The following is an 11,452-nucleotide window of genomic DNA, read 5'->3' on the forward strand; positions in this document are numbered from 1 at the left end:
ACTTCTGTATGGCAGGAGCCCTGGCTTCAAATTTTGCCTTTTTACCCCCAGAGGATAGAGCTGGAGCTGGACTGGTTTGATTCTCTAATCTGTCTTGGCTTCCAACAACCGCCTGTGTGCTCCCCTCCCCAATAGGCCAGGTATTGGGCAGGGGTTTGGGCAGTCTCTGAGGTGTGGGGGTGCTCTAAGAAGTTCTTGGATGACCTTACTTCTCTAGTCAGGAAGAAGGGTGAGATAACCGCCTGTTTCAAGGGAACATTCCCATGGACTATTTAGCATTTCTGCTAAAAGAATAGAAAACCATTGGTAAGTCAAAGCCACAGGTGGGTGCCCCATAAAACCATCCAAGTGGTCCTCCCAGAATCTTGTCATTTCCAGTATCATGTCAATATCTCCTTTGTTTGGAAGAAAGGAAGGGAAAATCCCTTTGGGGGTCGAACGACCCTTTCACAGGGGTTGCCTAAGACCATCGGAAAACACATACATAATTACATATTGTTTTTGTGATGAATCACTATGCTTTAATTATGTTCAGTTTGTAGCAATGAAATTGGGGGTCACCACAACATGAGGAACTGTATGAAAGGGTCGCGGCCTTAGGAAGGTTGAGAACCACTGCTCTAGAGCTATTTAAATAAATTAAGCATAAATAGAAGGTTGTGAAACTGCATGTATACTGTATACTATCCTTATCTGCAAACATGTAGATGTATGAAGTTTATATATAATAGAAAATTTTGAAAAGATTTATGCCAAAATATTAATAGTATTTCTAGGTGACTCCAGGGTGTTTTTATTTTCTTATTGCTTATTACTAGCTTTCAAATTTTCTTATAATGAGAATGTTTTGCAAAATAAAATAACTTAAAAGAGTGTATGGAAGGTATTGCCCAAGACTCTCATTAACCATTGTGATTTTTCATCACATTCAGCTTAAAGTGGGGTGTTAACTATATATCTGAAATGTGAGCTGTAGTTTGTATGAAAACTACTTGGGATTGGCTTCTGAAGGGAATCAGAATTTTGGCCTCTTAAAATAATGTATGAATAGCTCAGACAAGACCATAATAGTCAAAGCTCTCAGAGCATCAATATTTATAGATACATTGAAGTTTACATAAATATGCCAGAAGTGTTCATCTGTGGTGGAAAATAGTGAATAAAGTATAGTTCCAATTTTTAAAACTAGGACTGCCAACAATGACTTGATGTTTATGAATTTAGGGTTTGTAATGACCTGTGGAACAACATGGACTGCTCATACATGTCCAAGTCCACAAGGCCCAGTAGCTTTGTCCTAAAGGGAATCCTTGGGCATTATCATGGGAGTTTCAGTTTTGTACTCCTTCTGTTGTGGCCAAAGCACAGAGATGTATAATTAGTTGAGTCTTCTATTCAAAGAAAATTCATATAAATAATATTTTCCTGAGTTTGGAAAATGAAGCCTCAAAAATGAATCAGCGTGCAAAGAATTGCTACCTACGTTATTGTCGTTCCCGTGCTACTGTATATTTTTCTACTTCAGAAAGCCTAATGTATTGAAAGAATCTCCACAATTTCTCAAAAGATATGGGTAAGGGGGAAATGATTTGTATAATATTTATTGTTTTTTATATACAAATTTTAAAATACTATTTCATTTATAATAATTTTAGATTGGGGTCATAGAATGTCAAAATTGCCAGGTGGAAATGAGAAAAAAAAGTGAATTAATTGTACATTTTATTTTCATGACTAAAATTTAGACATGCAAAATAGCTATTAAGATTAAATTATTGCCTTTAATGTGCTTTATTATTTTGTTAACCTAACTATAATGATTTTACATGGTAAATTTTGGTATATATGTGGAAATATATAGAAGATGTCCCTCCAATGTGCTTTCTAGCATTTGTGAATAAATAAGTACACACACACAAATTGAATTTGAGAGTTTTCAATTATTTAGTGATTGAATTGCAGGGAAGGAAAGCCATTCCATATGAAAATCTACTTAACTAGAATTATTGACTTTCATTATTTATATTGTATTTAGAATCCAGTTTTGGCTCAGTTTAATTTTGCAAAACACACACACATACATACACAGAAAACCTACAACTAACTGGTGGAGAGGAAAGTGCTCTCAAATAAAATAAAAAGGATTTCTAGAGAAGGCCACTTCTAATGTAATTGTAAATGAAAGCAACATTTACATATGTAAAGAACTTCCAGGTAGTGCTAACACATTTATGAACAACATAAACTTATAAAATAAAATTTAAAATTGAGGTGTCTTTTTTATACACACATTTCATAGGAAAATAAACTTCAAATTTAAAAAAAAGGAAGATTCTTAGAACTGACAACTTTTAAAAAAATATATATATATATTATTGATTTTTTTATAGAGAGGAAGGGAGAGAGATAGAGAGTCAAAAACATTGATCAGCTGCCTCCTGCACACCTCCTACTGGGGATGTGCCCGCAATCAAGGTACCTTGGCCGGAATCAAACCTGGGACCCTTGAGTCCGCAGGCCGAAGCTCTATCCACTGAGCCAAACCGATTAGGGCAGGACTGACAACTTTTAATGAATGCCAGAGTTAAGACATTTACCCCCAAGCTTCTGAGCATTTCCCTGTATTTCCTCTTCAGTGTTTCTCAGATGCTACCTCTCTCAGTTTTCTTTGATTTGTCTTTCCTAGACTTATCCCTCTATGTCTCTGTTATTTGTTATTCCCTGTTGTTTTCTTTTCATATACACATATTCCCTTCCCACTTCTTCTGTTCCCTGTCTTTTCTCAATGCCTTCTATATTCTCTTCTTTTGAAAACTTTTATTAAAATATTATAGAAGAAAAAATAACCCTATCTATGCCTACGAGAAGTAGAAAAATGCCAACTGTTCTCCACATTTCTGGGAATACTCTGTATTACTCTTTGTTAACCACTTGTGTCCCTTTCACTTCTCATTATTTTTTGGCCTTAACTCTATCACATAAACAAAATTGCTCTCACTAAAGCCACTAAAAATCTCTTGATTTCCACATTCAGTGAATCCTGATAACTCCTTTTCCTACTGAAGCATTTATTTTGGTATTTGACATTTACATCACTTTGTTCTTCTTGAATATATATATATATATATATATATATAAATTAAATATATTTCACAACACTTAGCTTTCCAGTTGCCCTCCTGCTTCTGATTACTCTGCTCAGTGGAATCCTTTTCTGGTCTCTCCCTAGTCTTCCTTTAATGTTAGCCAGGCCTCTTGGTAGCAACAGGAAATGAGTTAATTGATGGAAATTGGCTCAGATATAGAAGTGTAACAGACCAGTTGGAAAAAAGAGGGGCAGGAAGAGAAGAAAGCAAAGGAGCCATTCATTCATCAGCCAGAATCATGTCCCGACACTAGCTCAGTGAGATCCGCTTCACTTCTGCTGAATTTGGAATGCCAGCTCACACTGACAACGTTATTACGGATACAGGAAGCATTTGCTGCAGTCTTCATATTTCTGCCTGTGTAACAAATATTCTCTTTTGCCCCTGTACATTTCCTCCCTCTTCCCATATTCTACATGTTGTCTAGGTGGGTTTGATTGAACAAATCTGGGTCAAGTCTCCTCACGTTAGGTGTAAGGGGGATGGGAAAGTCAATTTCTAGCCATTTAGGCTTCTTGACTGGGTGGGTGACCTCTGCCAGGCACCAAGACGATGTAGTATAAAACAAGATCAGATGTTGGCTATCTAATATGCCATGTACCCACTTTATAGCCTCTTTAATATAGCTTCCTCTGGTTGTTTTCTGTGCTTTTCTTCTCTTTATGCGTATTCTCCAATGAATAGGTCATCCCTACATATGCCTCAGTTACCCCAATGACTCCCAAGACTATTTCTCTTAAGCTCTAGTAGACTCATACTACTACGCACATCTCACATGGATTTTAGAGGCTACTCTCTCCGCAAACTAGCCACTGCATCTGAGTTCTAGGTCTCAGTTTTGATGACCATTTTACCCATTCACCAAGTGACTCCCCTCTCCTTCACCCCTTTCAAATCTAATATATCACTGAGTCCTTTCTGAATTCTTTTGCATCTATATTTCATTCCTCCTCATCACTCCCAATACTTGATATGCATTCAAATCATTTGGGGAGGATTTTTAAAATGCAGATATGAACCTTTTCTTGACCCAATCAATCAATTTTTACAATAATACCTCCAATCTATATTTTGAAAAAAAAAAAAAAAGGTCCCACTAGGTTATGACTAATAGTTTTGATGTATAATCTGCTTTAGGGCTCACTGGACATGACTGCGGGTGACTGACTAGTATTCCTGATTCCAACCCCCCTCCCCACCCCCACAGCAGCCTACACTACCATGTATTTACTTTTTATAATATCTTACAATACCTACATCCATGTTTCATACACAAAATTTCCCTATTACAACCAATGGTATCCCCATAAAGATAGCACATACTTAGAATGTATTTTTTTTTCTAAATCTGCTCTCATTTCCGCACATTTTGTTTGAAATAATTGCATTTTCTTCCATTTGTTCAATTACCCTAAACTTAATCCTACTATAGAGATAAGAAAATTAAGGAAGGAATTCATGATTTTATTTCAACTAACTCTCCCCGCCCCCCCCCCCCACACACATATTTTTGTGTTATAAATCCTTAGTGATATATTGTTTTCATTTATTCCATTTTATTCCAGGCAACATAGAGTGAGGACATGGAAAAGGAAAATGCAACATTGCTGACAGAGTTTATTCTCACAGGACTTATACATCAACCAGAATGGCAAACCCCCTTGTTTCTCGTGTTCTTGGTGATATACCTCATCACCATGGTGGGAAACCTCGGTCTAATTGCTCTCATCTGCAATGACTCTCACCTTCATACTCCCATGTATTTACTCCTTGGGAGTTTGGCCTTTGTGGATGCTTGGATATCATCTACAGTCACCCCCAAGATGCTGGTTATCATCCTAACCAAGAGTAAGATGATATCTCTCTCTGAATGCATGATTCAGTTTTATTCCTTTGCATTCAGTGCAACCACAGAATGTTTTCTGCTGACAACAATGGCATATGATCGCTATGTGGCCATATGCAAACCATTACTTTATCCAGCGGTTATGACTAATAGACTATGTATCCGGCTATTAGTTTTATCATTTGCAGGTGGTGCTCTTCATGCTTGTATTCATATAGGTGTTTTATTCAGATTAGCCTTCTGTAATTCTAATGTAATACATCACTTTTACTGTGACATCATGCCCTTGTTTAAGATTTCCTGTATTGACCCTTTCATTAATGTTCTGATGGTTTTTATTTTCTCGGGGTCAATACAGGTATTCACCATACTGACTATTCTTGTCTCTTACGCACTTGTTCTCTTTACAGTTGTAAAAAAGAAGTCTTTACAAGGCATAAGGAAAGCCTTCTCCACCTGTGGAGCCCATCTCCTGTCTGTGTCTTTATATTTTGGCTCACTTCTCTTCATGTATGTGCGCCCTGGGTCTGCACAAGCAGATGGCCAAAACATGATGGACTCTCTGTTTTACACTGTCATCATCCCTTTGCTAAACCCAATTATCTATAGCCTGAGAAATAAGAAAGTCTTAGATTCACTGGAAAAAATGTTAAAGAGAAATGTTTAAATCTCATAGTAATGTATATTTTCATTTTTATTGAAATAGTCAAAATGTTGTGCAGCTTAAATGTAGCTCTGTTTCAGTTAGTGTTCCAAGTCTTTTGCAGTTACAATTGCCTTATTATTGTAAAGACTTAAGGTGTGAGTACCAAATAAATACCTTAATATATGTGCATATTTTATTCAAAACCAGAAAATTTTAAATCAAGTATCTATATTATACCAAAATAATTAAAGGGAAAAACAAATAAAATATTTTACATTCTTAAATGTTCTTAATGTGGCTTCATAAATGCATTGAGCACCAAGAGTTCTCTGAACAGGACTTATTCTGATGTCTTTGATAGTAATACAGCTGAGCAGCCTGAAGAATCATGTCACATTTAACCCACAGAGGAGGCAGGTTTGTGTTTGACTGAATAGAGGCAAATCACAGGAATCTGGCAGCCATCAAGGTCTTTCATTGCATTATGGGTGGAACATGATGAATTTTACTTCTCTTGGGGATTCATATATCATACAGAAAAATAAACAATAATGAAAATGCATTGAAAAAAGAAATGAAAATAGAGTTAAGATAGTTAAGGTTGGGCCAATTTATAAGAGAATGCTTATAGCCCAATGTGCTTTTATGAGTGACAAGAAACGCGTAGTTGTCTGTCACTATCTAATCTATGATGCTTGAAAGCTCCTTTCCAGCTCTTTGTATTTTGTAGGACAAGATGAAATACTTTACTATTCAGAAAGCTAAAAGATAAGATTAAAGAACTTAATTACAATGGATATAGGGAGGAAAAAGAAATGGTGGGATCGGAAGGAAATGGTCTTAAACTTCCTAGAATTATAAACAGGAAATTAATAAGATAAAGAAATCTGTAATATATATAAAGGTTATCAGAAAGTGTTGATAATGAGAGGGTTCAAATGCATGTTACCAAACTTTAAACAATGTTAAGATATAATGTCATGGTGGTCAGAGGATGTCTGGAAAGACATAAAATCAGCATGCTCTCTCATTTCTCAAACATTGCTATTAGATTATTCTTTATAAACAGAGATCTGATTAATTCATACCTCTTTTTGATAACTTGAAATGGATTGTCATTGCTAACAAATTATATGCATACTAGAGGCCTGGTGCATGAAAATCATGCACTCAGGGAGGTCCCTCAGCCCAGCCTGCACCCTCTCGTAGTTGGGGACCCCTCGGGGGGTGTCCACCTGCCGGCTTAGGCCCGCTCCCTGGGGGATTGGGCCTAAGCTGGCAGTCAGACATCCCTCTGGCAGCATGGGAGCCATTGGGGGATGTCCGACTGCGGCGTAGTCCTGCTCCCTCCTGGAAGTGGGCCTAAGCCACAGTCAAACGTCCTTAGTCCTGTGGAGGAAGTGGGAGAGTCTCCCACCACCACCGCTGCATTCACAGCCATCAGCCCGGCTTGTGGCTGAGTGGAGCTCCTCCTATGAGAGTGCACTGACCAGCCGGGGGCAGCTCCTGTGCTGAGCGTCTGCCCCCTGGTGGTCAGTGTGCATCATAGCAACCGGTCGTTCCCTGTCATTTCATCCTTAGGGTCAATTTGCATATTACCCTTTTATTATACAGGATAAGTATATGTACATAGATCTGTGTATATATATGCATTTTATGTTTATTTGTTCATGTGCATATAGATTACATCTATAATAATCAAAGCATAATATGCTAATTATACCAGACAACCCTTCGGATGGTCTTCCAGACAACCTTCTGGATGAAGCTGCAGCGGTGGGGGCCAAAGCAGAGGCGGCTGTGGCAGTGGCAGGGGCTGAGCCCCTTGCACAAATTTTGTTCATCAGGCCTCTAGTTATATATAAACACATACATATCTACATAGACACATGTAAATATCCTATATAATAAAAAGGAAACATGCAAATTAACCACCCCTCTGCTATGCTCAAGCCACACCCACAAACCACGCCCACAACCCAATCAGGAGTGAGTATGCAAATTGACCCAACTAAGATGGCGGTAGCCCCGGAGCTGGAGTGAGCAGGAGGCTTGGGTTGCCCCCAGTGATGGAGGAAGCCAAGCTTTCCACCTGCCCTGGCTGGCCCTGGGCTATGCTCAAGGCTACAAAGTTTCAATTACAGACGATAAATAAATCCCAGAAAAAAAAGAAAAAAGAAAAAAAGGAGAGGCTGGGAGCTTGGGTCGCTGGGGGTTGTGGCCAGCCTGAAAATGGCCCTCAGCCCCTCACTCAGGCTGGCCAGGAACTCCAGCGGGGACCCCCACCCTGAAGGGGGTATGGCCATTCTGAAAACAGCCCTCAGCCCCTCACCCAGGCTGGCCAGGCAACCCAGAAAGACCCCCACCCTGATCCAGGGCACCCTTCAGGGCAAACCAGCCGGCCCCCACCCATGCATCAGGCCTCTATCCTATATAGTAAAAGGGTAATATGCAAATTGACCCTAACAGCAGAACGACTGGGAATGACTGGTCACTATGACACACACTGACCACCAGGGAGCAGATGCTCAATGCAGGAGCTGCCCCTGGTGGTCAGTGCACTCCCACAGAGGGAGCTCTACTTAGCCTCAAGCCAGGCTGACTGCTTCCAGCACAGCGGTGATGGCAGGAGCCTCTCCTGCCTCCTCAGCAGCACTAGGGATGTCCAACTGCAGCTTAGGTCTGCTCCCCACCGGCAGTGGACATCTCCCAAGGGCTCCCAGGCTGCCAGAGGGATGTCTGACTGCCAGCTTAGGTCCATTCCCCTGGGGAGTGGGCCTAAGCCAGCAGGTGGACATCCCCCTAGGGGTCCCAGACTTCAAGAGGGCACAGGCCAGGTTGAGGGACCCCCCTGAGTGCACGAATTTTTGTGCACCGGGCCTCTCTCTCTCTCTCTCTCTCTCTCTCTCTAAATATATATATATAATATAGATTATTTGAAGTCCTTTCCAATAAAACGGGTTAAACTCTGAAGTCTCTTTCTCCACAAATTTCCTAATTGACCCTGTTAGGTAAAATAGGAATTACCAAAAACCTTCTGTACATGCCATTCTCTCAAGTACTTGCTTCTGTTAATACAGGTCTCTCCACAAAAAGACCCCACCCACCACGAAATAACCCCATTTTCTTTTACAATTAAAATGTTATTCTTTCTTTAAAATCTATCTCAAGTGGTACAACTTCCATGATGCATTCCAGATGGCCTTGAAGAGGATAGGAATGCTTCTTCACTTGAAATATTCAGTAGTTTGTTTATGTTTATTGATTTTTAGAGAGATAAAGGAAGATAGGGAGAGAAACATCGATGTGAGAGAGAAACATTGATCATTGCCTCCCATATGCACCCTGACCAGGGATGGAACCTGCAACCTAGGTATGTGCCCTCACCAGGAATTGAACCTATAACCCTTTGGTGTATGGGACAATGCTCCAACCTAACTGAGCCACAAAGGCAGGGCTATTTATTCTTTTAAGACACAAACGACCTTGTATAATACCTATTTTTGGCCTACAGGCTTTTTTAGATTATATTTTAAAAATCTTAGTACTGTTTCTATCTTTTGCAGTGCTTAACAAAATAGTTTACATACAGAGATTCCAAATAAGTATTTGTGAAATATTTATAAAAGTGAAGTAAATGTGATAGCACAAGTACACAGAATGCAGTAAGAATGCCTTACTTCTTTTCAATCTTATAATGTGCCCCAGGAGATTATTGGGCGTGGATGGCTACTGCATGTGAACCAACCTTCATAAATTTCTTCATGAAAATTGTATCAGACACTCACAGTGAATTATTCTTGCTCTTCTTATCACTTAGAATAGACTATGATAAAATTTCAGGTAGAAGTTATTCAATTAGATATTTGGATTAAGGAAATAAAAATATAAGTATTTAAAACAAATATCATTGGTCTATTTCTGAAGGTTCACCTTAAGATTAGACAGTTTCTGCCTTCTTTTTGTTTCCTTAAGGGATACCCACAATTCCCAGGAAAAAGAATGAATATATCACTGTCCAGACACTTTTATTATTTCTCACCAGATAATCCATGTGATTGCATATATTTGTATTTGTTGAAATTTGTTGCTGTATAATATTTCTATTGCTCTAATTTTCTTGGGAACCAAGACTAATAGGCAATCAAAGCCTGATGGGATGGTATAGATACCAGCAAATCTGAAGGCCTGAGGACCAAGAGTGCTGAAAGTAAGAGAAGGTCAATGCCACAGGTCAATCAGTCAGGCAGAGAATGAATTCAACCTTCTTTTTCAATTTTGTTCCATATGTCACAATGAATGAGACCCATCAGCATTAGGGAGTGCCAACTAATTTACTCGGTCACTACTTAAATACTAATCTTTTCCAGAAACACCCTCACAAACACAACCATTAATAATGTTTAATTGCCCGGCCAGCTTGGCTCAGTGATTGAGAATTGACTTATGAGCCAGGAAGTCATGGTTTGATTCCTGGTCCGGATACATGCCTGGGTTTTGGGCTTGATTCCCAGTGGGGGCATGCAGGAGGGAGCTGATCAATGTTTCTCTCTCATCATTGATGCTTCTATCTCCCCCTTCCTCTCCCTTCTTCTCTAAAATCAATACAAATATATTAACATTATTTTTAAACATATATGTATGTTTAAAAATAATGTTTTACTAGGTGTCTGGACATCCAATGATTAATACAACACATAAAATGAACCATCACAAATCTACCTGTTATCAACTTGGCACCCATACACAATTCCTTAAACCATACTTAAACTCCATATAAAAACACTGCAAGGTCTTAATTCCATCTAATCTGGTACAATGATGCTGTGTAAAACTGAAAATTCACTAACCCCTTCTGCAGAGAAGGTAAAATCCTTGAGTAATGTTTACTCTTCTCCTTTATATGTGGTAACTTAAATACTGTAATGTCAAATTAACAATACTTAATTTCTATGACATAAAGTCAATACATTTTATGTTATACTAGAGGCCCGGTGCACAAAAATTTGTGCACTGGCCGGGGGGGGGGGGGTCCCTCAGCCCAGCTTGCCCCCTATCACATACTGGGAGCCCTAGGGGATGTCCTACTACCTGCTCCCTGCTCCCCTTGGGGAGTGGGCCTAAGCCACAGTCTGGCCTTCCTTTGTGGGAGTCAACCAGGCTGATCAGGGGAAGGCCGCAGCCCCATCACCGCACTGTTGCAGCCACTGCCAGTCAGGGCAGCCACCAAGATGTTTTCATCAACACGGACTCCAGTCCCTTTACCATGAAAAAATCCATCCATCCATCCTTCCATCCTTCCATCTTCCTTCCTTCCTTCCTTCCTTCCTTCCTTCCTTCCTTCCTTCCTTCCTTCCTTCCTTCCTTCCTTCCTTCCTTCCTTCCTTCTCCTCACCTGAGGATATGTTTCCATTGATTTTTAGAGAATGTGGAGGGGAAAGGGAAAGACAGAGAGAAACATCAAAGTGAGAGGAACACTTTGATTGGTTGCCTCCTGCATGAGCCCTGACCTGGGCCCGGGCCAGGGAGAAACCTGCAACCTAGGTACATGCCCTTGGTCAGAATTGAACCCAGAATCTGCATTGGGCAGGCCGAGGTATTACCCACTGAGCCAAACCAGCTAGGGCAGGATATGACATTTCTTAACCCTCCAGCAGCAGACCTTCCTTTTTTTCTCCAGGAGTGTAGTAAAAAAACCCTAGATCACCTATTTGGACTCTCATTACCCAAGTTACTAAGAATATTACCAGTGACCACAGGGAGCTTAGCTAATCAGCAGTCAGAAAAGGTGTTTCCTCTGTAGTTCACACCAAT

At 39.8% G+C, this 11,452-nt stretch overlaps 1 protein-coding gene across 1 annotated transcript; it reads left to right on the top strand.

Moving 5' to 3' along the window:
• Positions 1-1,264: 1,264 nt before the first annotated feature.
• Positions 1,265-5,659, top strand: LOC132229304 (olfactory receptor 5H2). The gene is made up of 2 exons (XM_059686018.1): positions 1,265-1,272; positions 4,723-5,659. The coding sequence occupies exons 1-2, from the start codon at positions 1,265-1,267 to the stop codon at positions 5,657-5,659; spliced, it is 945 nt and encodes a 314-aa protein (XP_059542001.1).
• Positions 5,660-11,452: the final 5,793 nt, after the last annotated feature.

The sequence above is a fragment of the Myotis daubentonii genome, chromosome 3 (genome assembly GCF_963259705.1).
Source record: "Myotis daubentonii chromosome 3, mMyoDau2.1, whole genome shotgun sequence".
NCBI lineage: Eukaryota > Metazoa > Chordata > Mammalia > Chiroptera > Vespertilionidae > Myotis > Myotis daubentonii.